General features: G+C 48.5%; 1 protein-coding gene across 9 annotated transcripts in view; it reads right to left on the bottom strand.

Annotated features, from left to right (window-relative positions):
* Positions 1 to 19,456, bottom strand: part of FMNL2 (formin like 2) — a 130,521-nt gene that overhangs the window by 35,572 nt on the left and 75,493 nt on the right. For all 9 annotated transcript variants that reach the window (XM_071810657.1, XM_071810655.1, XM_065840607.2 and 6 more), the window contains exons 3-8: positions 16,727 to 16,807; positions 12,530 to 12,606; positions 10,480 to 10,563; positions 8,815 to 8,967; positions 2,531 to 2,639; positions 548 to 624 (exon numbers count right to left, since the gene is read on the bottom strand). In XM_071810657.1, coding sequence (XP_071666758.1) covers positions 548 to 624; positions 2,531 to 2,639; positions 8,815 to 8,967; positions 10,480 to 10,563; positions 12,530 to 12,606; positions 16,727 to 16,807 — 581 coding nt within the window. The remainder of the gene's footprint in view (positions 1 to 547; positions 625 to 2,530; positions 2,640 to 8,814; positions 8,968 to 10,479; positions 10,564 to 12,529; positions 12,607 to 16,726; positions 16,808 to 19,456) is intronic.

Raw genomic sequence — 19,456 nt, forward strand, 5'->3', positions numbered from 1 at the left:
CACATATATATAGTGTTGTTTAGTTTTGTTTCATCCCCTGGTTTGACCTTCCCTTGCAAACACCCATACGTCAGATTTGGTTCCTTCAGACGTGCAGGAGCCTTGCAGCTCCAAGCTCTGCTGGGGTGACACGGGTGCGGGGACAGGAGGGGACATCGGTGCCACCACCCGCTTATGGAACTGCTGCTGCACCTGAACAGCAACCTGACGCCGAACAAGAATTAAACCCTCGCTCCAAGGAAGTCAAACCTAAGCACCCTTTAGACGAAATCCTGTAAAGATTTTCCTGTTTTTCAGGAAAATCCAGCTGAGCTGCTGATGATCAGCAGGGTCTTCCTTGCACTACAATAGAGTCCATTGCTTCTGAAACCAACAGAACTAGATGGCAACTGCTCATCTATTCGCATCATTACACAGATTTAATCTGATTCGGAATGACGTCTGATTTGTGCTACAGATTTGTGCGTGAAAGTATCCCTGAGCATCCCTTTCCAAGTGCTCTTTACTTACCTACTTCTTAAACTCTCTAAAAGCAAGCACAGCCTACCTGGGATTCTTGTTGTTCAGACTTAGTGCAATTTCATTAACGGCGTGCGGATGCGACATGACCATATTGAATCCATACTGAAAAGAGAAGGGAGAAACAGTGCTTTGGTTTTGAGGCTGAAATTACTGTTTTTAAAACCCAACAAATCACACGTTTCCAAGCAGATCAGTCTTCCCCCCCCGCTGGAAGCCGAACAAAATGATGTTGAGTTTAACACAGCACATTTCCATTCACCACCGTGCCCAACAACTTACGCTGTCAAACATACTCGTTTTGGCCATGTCAGCCAACAAAAGGGGTCCCTGAGCTGCTCCCCCAGCACTGCCAGCCCCTCCACCCATCAGTTCCTCCCTCCAACCCCTTTTAATTCCGACAGCCGAGTGCGTCATTGACTCCCTAAGGAGGAACTCGCATTGAGTAGCCCAAGTGGCCCCTTTTCCACGTGCACGCTGCCAGACAGCGACTGCAGCCCGCGGCTGCTGCACAACTACTGCTGGATTCGCTCTCCAAAAGCGAAAGAAGAACAGCTTTGGAGAATCCTGTGCTGGTTATTAGCACAGGATTGTTGTTTGCATCCTTCCCATCGAGGTGAGAAACCCTGAAAACCCCAGGGAGAGGGTGACCCCAAGGGCAGAGCCCACACACGCAGCCGGGTTAGAAACACCTTGTACGATCACAAAACTTGTAATAAAGGTGTTCAGCACAGCTTTTCTTTGAAGAACATCACTTTTAGTGTTAGTGTTTTAGTAAAAAATCAAAAATGCCAAGTCTCTGACACTGGCTGGGCACGCCATATTGTCCTGCTTTTGTTAAAAAACAAGTTTCTCTTGTAGTGAATTTGCCTGTCAGCTAAAGCTTCATATCAGCTGCATTTTCCTGGAGAACCAGATGCATGTTTTGGTAAACATAGCAATGGAACACGAAGTTATCAATAAGCATGGATGGCCATCTCGCGAGAGGGGCAACGAGAAACTGGTGACCAAGAAACTGACCAACTGTGTATAACATCCCATTCATGTGAATACTTCATAGAAAAGTGGGAGATCACGAGGATCTCGTGCCTTTTTGCATTCTTTTCCCTTCTGCTTATGGGCGACATTAGGAGAGGACCTTGCTGGTCGTCCCTGTGAACTGAGGCCAGTGACAGACTGAATCCAGCTCCGGTTGGCTGCAGAGTCCAGTCCAGGACTTTGGGTGCCAGCTCTGCAGTTGCTGAGACTTTCAAGATTGGTTTTGTATATTTTGTATTATTTTCTCTATTCTTATCAGTAGCATTAGTAAAACACTTCTAATTTTTCCAACTCTCTTCTCTTTGTCCTTCTTTCCCTCCCGATCACCTATGCTGAGTGGGAAGGGAGGAGACGGAGGGGCAAAAGGGGGAAGTGTGGGCGAGAGGAGGTTATCAATACATCTGCCAGGGTTTCATTGTCACCCCGCAATCTAAACCCTCGACGCATATGCTCACAGCAACCTGCTCAGGGGAAAAGAAACTCCTGAAAATCAGATCAACTTTGGGCTAGCTCATTCTTTGACTTGCAGTTATTGCAATTGCCTTGCATGCCAGAAGAGCGAAAGCTTGGATTTTCCATCTGGAAAATTCTCACGTTTCCTAAGTGTCCATGCTAAATTCTGAGATAAATTCTAACTGCATATCTAATAAATTAGTGCAAACTGAGCCATCCTGCAAACAGGACCTGGCCCAGTATCCACAGGCTGCTACCTGTGTGTGTTTTCACATCTGTACTAAACTTAATGCTTGGACTCGATGATCTTAAAGGTGTTTTCCAGCCTAAATGACTCTATGATTCTACAAATCACCTGCACAAGGACTGTGTTATATTGCTTCCCAGCTACACTGCCTAAGAATGAGTAAGAATTTAAACCTTTGCATCAGTTTTACCTTAACAATTCACCACTGCCCTTTCCCTCTCCCTCCCACCACCAAAACAGTTTTGTGGTCCAAAAGAACGAGCAGGGAAATACCTGGTAATTCATTATGGCCCGTAAACACATGATGCAGACGTGAACGTCGTCTTTTTTACTCACTAATCTGGAATTTTTGAGCGTCCTTCGGCTTGGCAAGGTGTTATACCTGCAAACAAAAACAGCGCTCATCAATCGCAAGGCTCTTTTGAGGTGGGGAGAATAAAGGGAACGGAAACCTTCCTCCACCGGTTGAAAATGCAGAAACCTTTTAGCGTTGCAGAGCAGGCGAGCATCGGACAACACACACACATAGAGCTGGAAAAAGGTGACGGGACCTCCATCCTTCGTGGCAACCAACTGGGAAAAAACCATCCGCCCACAAACAGTCGTATTCTGGATTTTCTTCCATGCATTTCACTCTGCATGATCCATAGCACAGACTTCTAATAGAATCGAATATCCAGAGGCATCAGCAAGTGTATTAATTCCCACTGCACTTGGTTTAAGAATGGTGCCTCTCTTCTGTCCTGAAAACCCTCCAGACTACTGGAGGAAAATCCAGCCCTCAGGAACCTTCCTAAGAACAGAGGCGCTAATTATTTTAATTGTAACCCCTAGCTGGTTAATCAATCTTGAATTCGATTGAAGGAGTACAGGAAATAAACACAAAGGGAAATCTTCTGGACGGGGCTCTGAGCAATCTGAGCTGGTGAAGATGTCCCTGTCATGGCAGGGGTGGCACTGGGGGAGCTGGGAAGGTCCCTCCAACACAAACCATCCTGTGATTCGATGTTTCTACATTCAAAGCCCACACATTTCAGCTTGCAGAGCTTCCACCCCTGTTAGTTCACGATTCGGCTGCAAAACAGGTACAGAATATGCAATCGAGAGCTGCAGCGCAGGGAAAACATCTCCAGCACAGATGGGATTCTGCCCTAGACTGAGATCGTTTCCCTTCAACAGATGCAAATTTCTTCACACAGACACGAACGCCAAGAATTAATGAGGATTTTTTGTATGGAAACTCTTTGACGACGACTCTGCACGCTGGAGCTGCGGCTCGAGATGCTTTTTCTGTATTAGACGCAACTGCACCGACTCCCGATGTTATTTGTTCCCTTCCTAAAGGCAGGGCAGGCTGGCGGGAGCTCTGACACCTCCCTTTATGCAACATGAGCCAAAGCAGGGTGGAGGAGCTTCTCTTGCTTTTATTTCGTTTCTTGTTACTAAACATTAGGCCGATCCGAGCATCTGGACGACTTGTTGGTTTTGATTTCCTGTCTGCTGCAGGTCAAAGATTATGTCACCGAGAGTATATTTATCCTGGTAATTAAATACAGATGGTTCCCTCTTTTATTTCCTCTGCCCCTCCTTTAAAAGAAGAACTATAAAACCAGGGGAAAAGGCAGAAACAAAAACCTGACCGTGTGCAAGCTCCTGCGGCATCTTTCCTCGGGCCAGCTGTGGGCGGTGGGATGTCACCCATGGGTGGTGGGATGTCACCCACTGGCAGTGGGATGTGACACGTGGGCAGTGGGATGTCACCCACTGGCAGAGGGATGTCACCCATAGAGGGTGGGATGTCACCCATTGGGGGTGGAATGTCACCCATGGGCAGTGGGATGTCACCCATTGGGGGTGGGATGTCACCCATAGGCAGTCACCCGTGGGGGGTGGGATGTCACCCACTGGGGGTGGGATGTCACCCGTGAGCAGTGGGATGTCACCTGTGGGATGTCACCCATTGGCGGTGGGATGTCACCCATTGGGGGTGGGATGTCACCCGTAGGCAGTGGGATGTCACCCATTGGGGGTGGGATGTCACCCATAGAGGGTGGGATGTCACCCATTGGGGGTGGAATGTCACCCGTAGGCAGTCACCCGTGGGGGGTGGGATGTCACCCACTGGGGGTGGGATGTCACCCGTGAGCAGTGGGATGTCACCTGTGGGATGTCACCCATTGGCGGTGGGATGTCACCCATTGGGGGTGGGATGTCACCCATGGGCAGTGGGATGTCATCCATAGAGGGTGGGATGTCACCTGTGGGTGGTGGGATGTCACCCATTGGGGGTGGGATGTCACCCACAGGCAATCACCCGTGGGGGGTGAGATGTCACCCACTGGGGGTGAGATGTCACCCGTGAGCAGTGGGATGTCACCTGTGGGCGGTGGGATGTAACCCATTGGGGATGGGATGTCACCCATGGGCAGTGGGATGTCACCCATTGGGGGTGGGATGTCACCCATTGGGGATGGGATGTCACCCGTGGGCAGTGGGATGTCACCCACTGGTGGTGGGATGTCACCCGTGGGTGGTGGGATGTCACCCAGTGGGGGCTGGATGTCACCCGTGGGGAGGAAGCGTCTCCGGAGCCTCGTGTCTCTGCTGCTGGAGATTGGGGACAAGGATTCGGCATTTCCACAGCTGGGACACCGCACCCCCGTGGCAAAACCAACAGCCAGAAAGCCGAGGCTAAATCTGTGCTGAAATACACGGTTTAAGGTTCTTTTTCTCACCCGGATCTAACGGAAGTGCCTTTCTGTTCGAGAACAACTCCTTCGGCATTTTGATTCAATCTGTTAACAACTCAGTTAATCATCCAGGCACTGCCGTGATGCCTTTGGAAACCAGGCTGTGCTCTCACCCACCAGCCTCCTACAGAAAGGCGAGAAGAGCGTTTGGTCCAGCCAGCCTCAATAAATTCATTGTGAACACCACTCCTGCCTCCGTGTCCTTGTTCATGTGTTAACACGATCAGCCAGAACCACCAAAAGTATCCGGTGTGTCCTGGACTCCCCCAGCACTTCATGCAACCGAGACCCAGAAAACACAACGTGCAAGATGGTGCGAAACAGCTCCCGCTGACACTGAGAAGCACAAATGGATAACTACAACACCTCAGCAACAAATGGGGATACCCACAGCAAATAAAAGCCCTGCACGCCACGGAAAGCGAGCACAAACCTCAATACAAGCTCCTGCCATCACCACCTCCAACGGGAGGGCTTTCACACTTAGGACACGGGCACCTGCCCGGTCCAATGGTGTAGACTTGTAATGCACCACGTTAATAACAAATACAAGTTACAGCTGTATTTTCCCGCTGTTTTAACCTTATTACCTGGTAAAGAATATCATGCCCTCCTGTGTCTGTGCTGCTGGTTTTGTCCTCATCTAACAGAACCTGGGAAAATGATTAATGCATAGAGCTGAGGAGATCAGACAGCTGTTTTCTGAGCAGTCAAAGTGCTAATGGCAAAGTCCAAACTAAAACGTTTTAGCATACAAAGAAGCATCCAATTTGAGTCCAGTTACTGAATGCATTCAAAACCCAGTTACGGATTAAGACACATTTGCCTGGATCGCTCTCTCATTACGGACTCCACCGATTTTGAAGAGAGAAATTAAGCTCCTCAGTTCGATCCACATAAAAACGGAAGCATTTGACTCAGAAGAAAGAGAATTTCTAATGGGCCAGGACATTACCAAGTCTGCATTAATATTTATCTGACGGGAAAGTATGACTCTCATGTGAAAGTAATGCTCTTTCCCCCCAAAAAAGCAGCAATAAAATCCCCAAAGGTTCATCCCCGCTTTTATCCTCCTGCCCTCATTTTGGTGGTTGCCTCCCAAATCCCTGTGCCTCCTCCTAGAAAATAAACCCCCCCGATTGCCAAGGAAACCCAGCGAGGAGGGAACCGGCAGGGTTTGGCACAACCGAAAAGGGCTACGGAAGCCAGTTAAAGTCACCATCAGCCATGGATAGCCTGGGTCACACAAATGGACAGACAGACACACAGACAGACGGACGTCCTCCATGGCCCCATCACACCGCGGCAAGGGATGCTCACGCACCCTGCCAGGGCTTCCTAGCGCTGCTTTGGGCTGATCTCCTGTGATTCGTGCTGTAATTCACCGTGTCCAGCACCGCAGGGTTCTGGGGTGCACAGGCTCACAGCACTGAACCCCACGGTGCCACCACACCGCCAAAAACGAGGGAAAAGAGCGGTGTGAAAGCTGGCACATTGTTGTTTTAATAAAGAGGAACCCAGAGCAATTCTGCTCTCATTTTTCACATCGCTATGGCACAGCAGGGATGAGTCCGGCTCCTGAACTTTAAATTACCCTGGTAAGACTGTCAGCCTTCTCCTTCCCCATCCAGGAGGGAGGATTGCTCCTTCCTCTCTCTCCACGTTAATGGATTTTACACCAGGACAGAAAAGCAGCTTCCGCACAGCAGAACCCGCGCTCGGGGTCTCCACATGTCCCACACACCTTGTGTTCCCAAAGATGGAGCAGGAACCTCCTGGTTCTGCCCAGACCTGCGCACCCTCCTCATTCAACGGGCACCAGCTCGTTCTCGGGAACAAACTCTGCTGCAGTTAACCAATAGCTACTAATTATAAAATAAGCACTTAAAAACTTCCCACCTCCTTTTAGCTTTTACTTCTTCAATATACATAGTCCCAGCTATTGAAAAAGCACACATCTTAAAACAGATTATTTTTTCTTTGTACAAAATGCAAGCCGAAGATGCTAATTGCACATAACTGTTGGACAGCCTCTGCCCAAGTCTCCTCAGCATCAAGTTGATTCTGCATCTGAAAAGCATCGTAATGGGTTACATTTCTGTGCCAGTTTTGGATAAAAGTCTCTATTTGTAATAAAAAGGATGAAATAACACAGACACTAAGAGCTCTAAGTCTTCGGTATGAAACTAATAATACTATTTGCAACACGAGAAGGAAAACACAAAGCAAAACACATTCTATTTTCTTTTGGAAAAGCCCGCTCTACGGAAGCAAACTGCAAGTTATAATGTGACAACCACACGTTTCGGAGGTGGAAAAGGCCCCGCCATGCCCAGGTGGCTCCACCGAGATGTGCGGTTACCAGATTATCCGGCATGGGCAGCGGGTCCGGCCGCGTCCCCCATGCCCGGCACAGCCCCTGCGATGGGTCACCCACAACTCGGGACTTACGGGGCAATGGGGCCGGGAGCCTCGCGGGCACGGCCCCACGGGAAGCAGCTCCAGGGGCAGGAGGCTGGAAAGCAGCTCTGGTGGCGTTTGAACCGGAGATGTTCGGGCAGAGGAGCGAGGCTGACGGGACGGACGGACGGGATGGGGAAGAGTGATGGGAAGAGGGAGGGGAGTGAAGGATGCGAAGAAGGAGACATTGAAACGGGAAATTAAAAAAAGAAACGATAAGGAGTAAAGGAGGACGTGAAAAGGGAAAAAGGATGGAAGGAAATGAAGAGAAAAAAATGTAAGACACATAAAATGTAGACCTGACATCCATTCCTAGTGTAACTAATCACAAGCGTGATCAGACATGCTCCTGCAAGCACAGGGCTCTGCCATTCCTCTGTCCTAGCAATTAAAGCACTAAGGACACCTTTGCAACGTAAAAATCAACTGGTCAAGCGCTTTTGCTGCACTCCCTGGGCTGTAGCTCTGAACCAGAGCTGTGTGTCCATCTCCTCCACCGCCCCATGCCTGCCAACCATTACACATTACACTATAACACATCTCCCCAGGTACCGCATCTGCTCCAGCTCAGGAACTCAACACTGACAAACCAGAAGGGAACGTCTACTGGAAGATGCAGGAAAAACTGCAAGTCCTCATTGGCTCCGTCTCTTTTTGGCTTCCTGCTTTGTGCTCACAGTATTATGTAACACAACCCCAGAAAAGCCAAATGAAAAGGTAAAAGTCAACGCCGTTCAGCGCTCTGAGCTGTGCCGAGGTGACAGTCTATAGGTGGAGGTCAGTATGGTTTATAATGGTGAAGCACTGAAGGAATTAAGAGCATCAATCTGGAGAAGTGATCCTGCCTCTCCACAAACTGAGAAAAAACCCAACAGTATTTGGAAAGAGACATTGCATAGTAAAGCCTGGGGTGCTGCCAGAATTAACAGCGGCTTTGAAGGATGGAGGTGGTGTTTTAAAGAAAAAACACCTTGTTCATAGCAGCATGGAAGGAATGTGCTGCTACAAGAGACCTTTTTGGCCGGGTCCACGGAAATCTTGAGGCAAAAAGGAATTGCTTCCTCTGCGCAAAGCACCTTGTACCTGATGGAAACGTGTTGTGCATCCTTAGATCATTTCACCACTGGGGAGGGAGGCAGAGTTATTATTGCCATTTCCTCAACTGCTGTGCAACACACGCTTAGTGCTTCTTTCCACCCCAAACCATCAGCACAACACACGTTTCCTACATAGGCCAAGCCTATACCGCGAAAAGGGGGAAGATGACGAATACTGTAATTGGAAAAACCATCCTGCCTCTTCTCACTCCCTGTCCGCAGGTCACCGGCCGCCTGATTTACCCCTCACCGTAAGGTGGAGTGTCTGCCCGAGCGGGAGATGCTGTTGCCGACGGGCGAGGGCAAATTGCTGCCTCGGTGCAGGTCCTCGATGGAGCGGCTCCAAGGCTTGGACTTGTCCATCGAGCTTTCCACGTTGTTCTCCAAACTTTCAAAGTCAAACCTGAAGGGAAACAGAAATTCGGGGTTAGAGGGAAAAGACGCACGTTGCGCTTTCCTTCCTGACCGACAGTGCAGGTTCTAGTAGGTCCCAAAAGATTAGGAAAAGAGAAGAAGAAAGCAACGCGGGCTATCGCCTTGGGCTGCGATTCCATGCGAGCTGCAGATGCACCGTGCAGCAAATTACGGTTGGACTTGATGATCCTGAGCGTCTCTATTCATCCAAAACCACTCTGTGTTTCTATGGTTCTATCAAATTTGGACCTTGCCAAAGGGAGCAGCCAACCACGCCAGCCCATGATTTCCGAAACATCGAACAGCTACGTGCTATTCTACTTCAATGTAAAATAAACAGAGTTGTCGGTCGCTTTGCTGGTGAATTGCCCTGTCCTGAGGGAAAGAGGGGGAACGCTAAAGCTGTCTCCATTTTATGTCAATAAATCAACACGTTGTACAAGTACTAATTGAGTTTCTTTCACCAATACATGACGCTTACGCTGCCTTGTTGGCCCTCGTGAACCTCCCGGCATATGTAAAATATTACCATAATCATTACAGATTTTCCTTGATTTCTGACTCATTGCCTATTGTAGTGCTATTTCTAGCAAAAATGCCTTGTCCTCCTTACAGCTTTTGAGGTTATTACTCATGTTTACCACGTTGGAGAGGGGAAAAACCCAGCAAGTTAACTTGCGTACATTTGTATAATTTTAGGAAGAGAATCTTTATACAAACGCTCCTTTCTGCTGTGCCGTTTGTTCCAGTGTTAGGAACATTTTAAAACACACAATTTTCCTTCGTTAATTTTATTGCAACTCCACCAAAAATCTCTTTTCTGTGCGATGCTCCATACACATCTGGTGGCATCTTTTCTAAGAATAAAGTATCAACTCTACTCAGCTCGAACTCCTCACTACAACAGCACCTTTAACCTTCCGCTTCTTTTAATACAATTTTATACAAAAATCTACTGCGATAATAACCTGAAAGTGAAAGCCTATGGATATACAAAACCACATAATCAGCTGAACATCTTCTAATTTTCCCTAAATACAGCGTGTGACTCATTAGAAAAGACGGACAAGGGAACGATGCAATAAGGTGCTGGAGAGGAGAAGAGAGGACATCGCGACACAAGAAAATGGACTTTATAGAATGTGAGAGGGATTCCATTCAAAAATTGAAGGCCTTTTTCTAGTAGAACATGATGTAAATATCAGTAAGCGAGTAAATTCTAGAAATAATCTCTATATGCAAAGATCTTTGCCCGTTTTCCAACATTCTCAGCCAAAGCCAGCTGGGATTTTTGAACGTACCCAATTACTAAAAAATCTGTCAGTGCAGCACTAGAAATTTTCTCTAGGCTTCATTTAGGATTTTGTTTTGTTTTCTCTGCAACATGTTATGATCTGATAGTTCCAGACTAACATTTTCTCTGCTTGGCACTTCCCTCTCGCTCTACACAAGGGTTTTTGCTTTCCCATGCAAGCCAAAGCGGCAGGCACGTCTTACTTACGTGACGGCGTACTGTGCGAAGGACAAGTACTCCACCAGCACGTCCAGGCCTTTGTTCTCCTCGTTCAGGAACTCCCTGACCCATCTGTTAGAGAAATCAGAGATATCAGAGCGTTCCACAGGCTTGGCGCAGCCACGGGAATCCTGCTCAGATAAAGCAGAGGCGCTGCGGGAGGGCAGAGCTGCCGGGCAACGCTGCTCGCTCGCTCAGAAAAACAGCATTATTTATTACTTAGAGGAGTTTTAAAACAGAGTCCTTTAGAAGACTTGATAAATGTTCTGAAACAAGCATTTTTGCAGCGTTATGATGGGTAAAATATATATGTAATATTTAAAAAGCTATGCACACTCTGCATAGCTCAGGAACGAGATGTGTTCCTGGAATATTGTGTCCAGTTGTGGCCCCTCAGCTCCAGAAGGACAGGGAACTGCTGGAGAGAGTCCAGCGCAGCCACCAAGATGCTGGAGGGAGTGGAGCATCTCCCGTGTGAGGAAAGGCTGAGGGAGCTGGGGCTCTGGAGCTGGAGGAGAGGAGACTGAGGGGGGACTCATTCATGGGGATCAATATGGAAAGGGGCAGTGTCAGGAGGATGGAGCCAGGATCTTCTCGGTGACAACCAGCGATAGGACAAGGGGTAATGGGTATAAACCTGAATACAGGAGGCTCCACTTAAATCTGAGAAGAAACTTGTTTGGGGTGAGGGTGTCAGAGCCTGGCCCAGGCTGCCCAGGGAGGTTGTGGAGTCTCCTTCTCTGCAGACATTCAAACCCGCCTGGACACCTTCCTGTGGAACCTCAGCTGGGTGTTCCTGCTCCATGGGGGATTGCACGGGATGAGCTTTCCAGGTCCCTTCCAGTCCCTGACATTCTGGGATTCTGTGACTCTGTGTTCCCACACACTGAGCTCCAGAGCCGGTAGGTGCCCTTCTCATCATCACTTCGCTCCAAACCCTTCGCTCATCACCTCCCCAGCACAAACCACCAAGCAAATCACCTTCTCGCCATCCACCACTGGTTTCTTTTCTATCACATCCTGGTCTCTAGCAGGCTTTAAAAGCACATAGACAGCACACCAGCAAGAGTAATGTGACATTCTGGATGTGCATTCAATAGTAATTTTCCCTTCTCTTTTTAAAAGGTGTTAAGCTATTCCTGTGAATCTTGGTCCCTGAGAATTATCCAAGTTACCCTTCTCCCAGCAAAGCGGGAATTCATCACCTCTGAGTTATTCTTGTCTTTGGAGGTTTAAATCTTTCACTGTTTACCAGCTAAAATAAACAACCTGGCGTTTTTATAAAATGTATTTGGAAACGTATCTTTCAGACACACAAAGCAAATAAATAAACGTTGGTCTTGTCAGGCTCTTTTATATATCTGGTGCTCCACCGCGGTTCGTTCCGCGCACCCATCAATCTGTGCACTGTCATACAGCATCCTGTAAAACCGATGTGATTGTGTGGTCACGAAATAAAACGCCGGAGAACCCTTTCTGGCTGATGTTCCAGGGCCGAGCGGCTTCTGGTCCCGAGATGTAAAGCAGAGACGCGAGACCGGTGGAAATGTGGATGGGAATGGCATGTTTGATAGAAAAATGAAGTTTCTGGCAGTTCTTCTGCTATTTGAGGGGAATTTTCTGTTTTGTGGAAGTAAAATCCTGGTAACATTACTCACAGCCAGGCTTGGTGAGCTGCATTATGTTAAAGCTATAAAACAGCATGGGGGTTTTCCACATATATATTTATAGCTGCGATGCTATTGCTATTCTAGACACAATCACTGCTCTGACTGAGGGGGAGCAGAACTGGGCTGCAATCTGCTCGCAGCCTTCGCAAGATGTGAATGAACCCTATAAGGGATGAATCCTATAAAGGATTAAAGCTGAATTATTCTTCTGAGATGCTCAGCTATCCCTCAACGAGCCCTTCAGGCTGCAATGATCAACCAAGTGGTACCACTGCTTGGCATGCAAAGCGATATTTTCTCAAAGACATCCATCAGTAGATATATACCAAAAAAATACCCTTAGACCAGAGGTCAGAAAACATTCTTACCCGATGTGATTTGTTCTTAGAGAAATTTCCAGTTCTCGGAGTACTTGAGTAGATTCTTGGACTCGTCTTCTGAATTTCTGTTATTAAGCAAAAATAGCAATTAGACTCATGTGAGGCGATTAAAAATATCAACGTGTCACACAGTGCAGAATGAATAAATAAAACATCAAGGTAAACCGAGAACCCCTCTAAATGCTCAGGAATGCAACAACAAGAGCCCAGCAGGCAACAAAAACATGTGCGGAAAAATAACTTCTGTTCCCACGTATATTTTTGAGTTTCCAGGATAAAGAAAAAAGCCTGTAGATAAATAAACACTTCTTTACAACACAAGCTTTGGTTTAGTACCAAACTCTCCACTGCAAACTGCAGCGTTTGGGCTCCATTCTCAGCCTGGTGCGTTAATCACGACTTCACACCCACAGCAACAACCCCGCCACGATTTCTGTCTAATTACCAACCCGGGGGTGCGCGCCGGTGCTGGAATGCAGACGCTAACGATCTGAACTGTGTCTGCAAAACGAGACGCTGGGAAAGGCCGTGAAATGGCAGGAGAAAAACCCTGGGCAGCGACGCAGCAGAAAGGAGAGGAGGTTTCATGAGGGACTGGAGTGACTGTCAGCAAGTTTGCTGGTGACACCGAACTGGGAGGAGTGGTGACACTGGAAGCTGTGCTGCCATCCAGAGACCCGGACAGGCTGGAGAGCTCGGTGGGGAAAATGTAATGAAATAGAACAAGGGCAAGTGTAGAGTCTTGAATCTGGGCAGGAACAACCCCAGGTTCCAGGATAAGTTGGGGAACGACCCGTTAGAGAGCAGCGTAGGGGAAAGGGAGCTGGGGGTCCTGGGGACAGCAGGGTGACCATGAGCCAGCACTGGGCCCTTGTGGCCAGGAAGCCAATGGTACCTGGGGTGGGTTAGAAGGGGGTGGTCAGTAGGTCAGAGAGGTTCTCCTGCCCCTCTGCTCTGCCCTGGGGAGACCACCCCTGGAATATTGTGTCCAGTTGTGGCCCCTCAGCTCCAGAAGGACAGGGAACTGCTGGAGAGAGTCCAGCGCAGCCACCAAGATGCTGGAGGGAGTGGAGCATCTCCCGTGTGAGGAAAGGCTGAGGGAGCTGGGGCTCTGGAGCTGGAGAAGAGGAGACTGAGGGGGGACTCATTCCTGGGGATCAATATGGAAAGGGGCAGTGTCAGGAGGATGGAGCCAGGCTCTTCTCGGTGACAACCAGTGACAGGACAAGGGGCAATGGGTGCAAACTGGAACACAGGAGGCTCCACTTAAAGATGAGAAGAAACTTGTTTGGGGTGAGGGTGTCAGAGCCTGGCCCAGGCTGCCCAGGGAGGTTGTGGAGTCTCCTTCTCTGCAGACATTCAAACCCGCCTGGACACCTTCCTGTGGAACCTCAGCTGGGTGTTCCTGCTCCATGGGGGGATTGCACTGGATGAGCTTTCCAGGTCCCTTCCAATCCCTGACACTCTGGGATTCTGTGATTCCTGTCACCTCCGGACAGCAGGACCAAGGGTGACCTGGAAAACCTCACTGGGACGCAGCGGCAGCCCCAGTCTGGGGCTCCAAGCAGGCACTGGTCACAGCAGATCTCTAAGAGCACACTGACGTGTCTCGAGTCCAGCCGAGCTGCTCCCCTCCATCCTCTGCAACACCAACGTGCAGCAAACACAACCTGGCGTGTGGACCAAGAGAGCCAGCGATGCTCTTCCCTCCTGCCCCTGGAAACCCAACAAAACTGCCCGAGAAATTATTGTTTGGGGAAATTCTCATTTGTGAACAAGCTAAATGAGAGCAGAAGCAGATGGAGAATGATAATCATCTTGGAATCGCAACATTTAACAGCCACCTTGGTCATCGCTTGTCACACAGAGACCTGATGTGTTTGCTAAGTGTTTAGGGGGCAGCGATCCCAGTGCGATCAGGACTGTGCTCTGAATACAAGGGAGAAAAGGCTTTGTTCTCAGTGTGCTGCAATGAAATCAAGGGAACTAGTGGCAGTTAATAATTCCCAGGAGTCCGTTTATTGAGGTGAGGATGATGAAAGGACGGGATTTACCTTGCTGACCTACACGAACATTATCAGCTGCCTTTTTCTCCGGGGCTTCATCACATGCTGCTTAGCACCGCTGCCTGACTTGGAGACTAAATCCCAGCTCAGAAAGCCACTGGCAGACTGAAATAGATACCTTGCTGTAAACTCCTAGTAGATGTGAGGCGCTATTAATTTTTCCTTTGAAATTGCTCGTTGGGCTCAGACAGTTTCCCTGGACCGCAGTTAATTAGCTCGGAGTACAAAATCACAGTGCCCTCTCTCCCGAGAGAGTTTACACCAAGCAATATAAAGCATTCCCTCTATGCAGGTAAAGGTAAAACATTGATGCAGAGCGGAGACGGCTGGGAGGACACGGCAGGAACGGGCAGCACCTTCCCACGTGGGGCGTTATCCCCCTGCAAGGCCAATGTGCTCCTTGCAACCACAGCACTGAGCCGGCTCTGTGCTTTACTGGGCTCTAGGAGCCACCAAATTCTTTAAAAATGAGTCACTTCAGCACTTTCATTTTCCCGTTTCATATTCCGCTCAGACGGAAAGCAATTGTTTCCCTGGGAAGAGCCATTGTGACCCCAATTACAAGGCGAAACGCGCATTTCGCAGCGGCGTTTGGAGCCGCTTTCTCTTGGCCACGCCGGGATCATTGTCAAAAACCCCGACACCACCCCAATGACAGCGACAATCCCGCTCGGAACAGCTCTCCCCACAAAACCCCATGGCCCTCCCGAAGCACATTTGTAAATCTTTCTGCATGGCAGCCCCGGCTGAGGAAAGGCTGAGGAAAGGCTGCTGGCGATGGAGAATAACGCCACAAAACAGAGGAACTCAATGGGGTTATTTTTAGGCTCCTTCGGTTTTGTCATTTGTCATGGGACTCTCCTAGTGGTGTTAGGATAAGAAAGGCTTCAATGTGCGCCCACGGAGGAACCGCAGAGCAAAGCCAAACACTAAACAAATTTCAAAAACCCTTCGGGAGGAAAAAACACAAAGACCCCGTTCACTTTTTTGCCTTTTTTTTTTTAACAAAAACCATAATCGGCTGCAGGCAAATTGAAAGATTTCCTAGCAAATGGTTTCCTGCTCCTCGGCAGAGCCCCTGACAAGAGCGGCGCTGTCAGAGCCATCACCGCAGCCCCGAGGAGCTGGAGAAGCGGGGCAGGAAGGATGGGACCCGGTGCTTGTCCCTCATCCCCACAAGGGACAGAGTTCACCTCCCCGGGATCTGCATTTTACCGTCGGGCACCAACCTCAGCTCTTTGTGCAGCAACACAGAGCAGTGATTGTTGGGGCCAAGGCAGAGCCAGGCAACGGCAGGGTCTGCTGTGCAATCACTGCCTTTTTCTACAGTTTCTCTGTCTTTTTATTTCTTTTGAAGGCTATTATAACTATCAGAACAGGATATAAGCTGATACTCAAAGTGGTTAAATGCCAAAGGTTCAGCCGGATGGAGGTTTACTGTTATTCTAAAATCCTGGAGGTTACTACTGAGCCCACGAGAGCGGCGCAGAAATGTCAGAATGAGCCACAAATGCATCCCGGTGCAGACGGCACACTCGGGGATGCACGATGTTCAAGTGAAATGCCTGAGTATTTCATCAGTGATTAATTAACTGTTTTGGGCAAAATAATACGCAGGAGGATGAGTGAGGCTGTGCCATGTAAATAAAGCCCAGCTTATGTCTTCAGTGCAACCCGGGCTGGGACGGCAGCGCGGGGACCTGTGCCAGCGGTGTGGCCGGACACACAGACACCCTCGGAAAAGCACTCAACGTTTCAACGCCCGCTCACAGGGCTGAGGGAAGTGCCACCTGATGAACGTTTCACTCACCACCAGCACTGCCCACATGGAAAGTCAGACCTGGAGCACAACCTGGATAATTTGTGAGACTATTTATGGAAGCTGAAGTTATTAAAACGGTTTGTTTCATGTGTCAGATGGCCCTTTTCCTTGCAACATCCCTTCCCCTTTCCCAGCTGTGAAAACTGCAGCATCTTTCTAATTACTCTTTGCTTCTCTCTGCAGTTGGTTCCACCTCCAGGACTCTTCTCAGAGACTTTGCCACCAGGGCAGGAAGGAACCGGGACCCCAGGATCATCCTCAGGGCAGAAGAAGGGATGGGAACAGGACCCTCCTCACCTTCCTGGTGACAGCCGGGTCCAGATACCCCTTCAGCTTCTGGATGTACGTGTGCGGGGGATTCTTCACTTGAAACCTTTCCTGCAAAGGACGCAAGAATAAACATCAGCCATTTCATAGCATTTCCTGTATTTACTTACTATATATACAAAATGCTGACAGACACATATTTAAGCACTGTATATATATACAAAATATCGTTTTATATGTACATACCTTATATTCACAAATATATAATATATGCATATACAAAATGCATGCAAATAAAATAGATTTACATGTATCCTGATATTCTGGAATTTAATATTTATATAGGGTGCATAAAAATACACCTTACATATTCAATGACAATTTTGAATTGTAGTTACAAAGGCACACATGTGAAGTAACAGGGTTTCTGCTAGCCAGCTGCAGCGAGGAGAAAGAACGATGTTAGAAGAGTGTCCGTGTTTGATTGAAAGCCATCACCCCAAAAGCCAAGACACCTTTTCTATCACTTGGAACAAGCCTAAGAACACACTGCACGGTCTCGTCGTGGGAGAAGTCTCATCATGTCATTGCTCGGGTTCCAGAAACATGAATGCAAGAGTAGCACTTTAGCAATGAACAAGCGATATTTTAACTCCAGGGTATTAGATTGGATTGTTTTGGTGAGCGGCCCAGCAGCTCCCAGCCCAGCCCTTACTGCGGGTCCCGTTTGCGGGCAGGGACATGGGACAGGCAAGGGCAGAGTGTCCCCATGAGCACCGGCCAAGCCTCCCCTGCCACGGGGCATTGTATTCTATATAAATATAATACATCCAAATACAGCAGCATTTCGCTTCCTACATCACAGAATCACAGAAGGGTTTGGGTTGAAGGGACCTCAAAGGTCCCCCAGTGCCCCCCCTGCCATGACAGGGACATCTTCACCAGCTCAGGTTGCTCAGAGCCCCGTCCAGCCTGGCCTGGGATGTCTCCAGGGATGGTTCAGCCACCACCTCTCTGGCCAACCTGGGCCAGGCTCTCACCACCCTCAGGGCAACAATTCCTTCCTCATGTCCAGTCTGAATCTCCCTCCTTTAGTTTAAAACCAACACCTCTTGTCCTGTTGCAACAGACCCTGCTCAAAAGTCTGTCCCCATCTTTCTTATTGGCCCCTTCAACCAACTTCAACATCAACCAACTCTTGAGCACCAACACGGCCATTGTGCCTTGGGGTCACGTCCCCACAACCATTTCCGCAGGGACCGTGTCGGTGGTTGAGCTCGTCCCAGCCACCCACAGCTCGTGGAGAATCAGATGGTTTCCTTCAGCACCCACGTCACGCAGGGGCAGAGCTGAGGGACCTCCAGCCTGGTGGGAAGCAAACCAGCAAGTGCTACCAGCTACACTTAGCAGGGAAATTATGGACCAGACGCCCATCCTTGTCCCATGGGGAAAGCCCAGGAACCACCATGTGCTTCTCCTCCCCAAAAGGCTGGAGTCCCGCTGGAGGAAGGCAGGTTCCTGTGACTGTAAAACATCTCCTCGGCCACACCTTGAGACTTCTTTCTCCTTTAAGTCTTCCAAACTTCTGATCTTACAGGGAACACTTGGTCTGCAATCCACCACCAGCCCCACTCAGATGTGAATTAAAGATTTTGACGACAAATACAAGGTCTGCAAGGTTTGTATTCTGCGAGCTGCTTGATATTTCCTTGCTCGACATGAGTTGTTCTGCGAGGGGGACGCTGTGTCCAAACCTGCTAAGAGCATTACCAAAAGTTCTGATGCTATTTGTATCTTGGAAGAATTTTAAGCTATTCTGCCCTTTCCCTTGAGGAAAGATCTCATAACGATTTCATCCTGAAATTTCGCATTTTATAACCGATATCTGAAACCTCCCTTTATTAGGTCAGGATGCAATTTTGACTACATTATCTGAAAGTTATTTCATAATGAATAGGACACTGCTGCCCAGTTACCAGAATATACTGTCTGAACACCAAAAGTCATTCCCCTTATTATCCTGCTGTTTGCTGTTAAAAAAAGAAATAATAATAATAATTCATCATGCTCAGAAGGAAAAAATGAACCAAAGAGCCTAAAAGGTCTGCGCTGTGGCCCATGAGCTCTGTAGGACAGACAGCAAACACTTCTTCCCTCTTTTAAACCAGATTTTTTTCCCATTCACCTTCACATGTAGGCGCGAAACACAGCCCTGGAACCAGTATCTCCTTTTTATCTATAAAACAGTCCTGAAAATGCAGATCTGAGGGCCCCTTTCACACCCTTGTAGTTAAATTTGCTGCTAACTGGGAGCAGGAAGACCCATCGATGTTGACTTCAAAGGGTATTTTAGAAAATAAACAAATAAAGAGCACGTAAAATAGATCGGTCAAAAGAATGAGAAGTCGATATTCAATTTACCGCAACCGCCGCCCTCATTTTTGCCCTTTTTACCTCCCGCTGTTGGGCCGGTTTCACAGTCAGCCTGACCGCCCCCTCGGGATCTGCGGCTTTACACAGGGCATAAACACAAGTTGTTCAGAACCAATTTTGATCCATTAACCTGTTTTAAAACTTCTTTACACTGGCAGACAGACCAAAAATAAAGGCATTTTGCTGTAGATGAGAATCTGGCCCTTTGTAGACTAGTAAAGAGTTACCCAGGTACCCGGACCTCGGAGACACCACCGCTTCTCATCCTCCCCCTCAACACCTCTATATTGGTTCTGGAGATATTGAATAACCGTGTCCTTCTCTACA

This window comes from Patagioenas fasciata, chromosome 7, assembly GCF_037038585.1.
Source record: "Patagioenas fasciata isolate bPatFas1 chromosome 7, bPatFas1.hap1, whole genome shotgun sequence".
NCBI lineage: Eukaryota > Metazoa > Chordata > Aves > Columbiformes > Columbidae > Patagioenas > Patagioenas fasciata.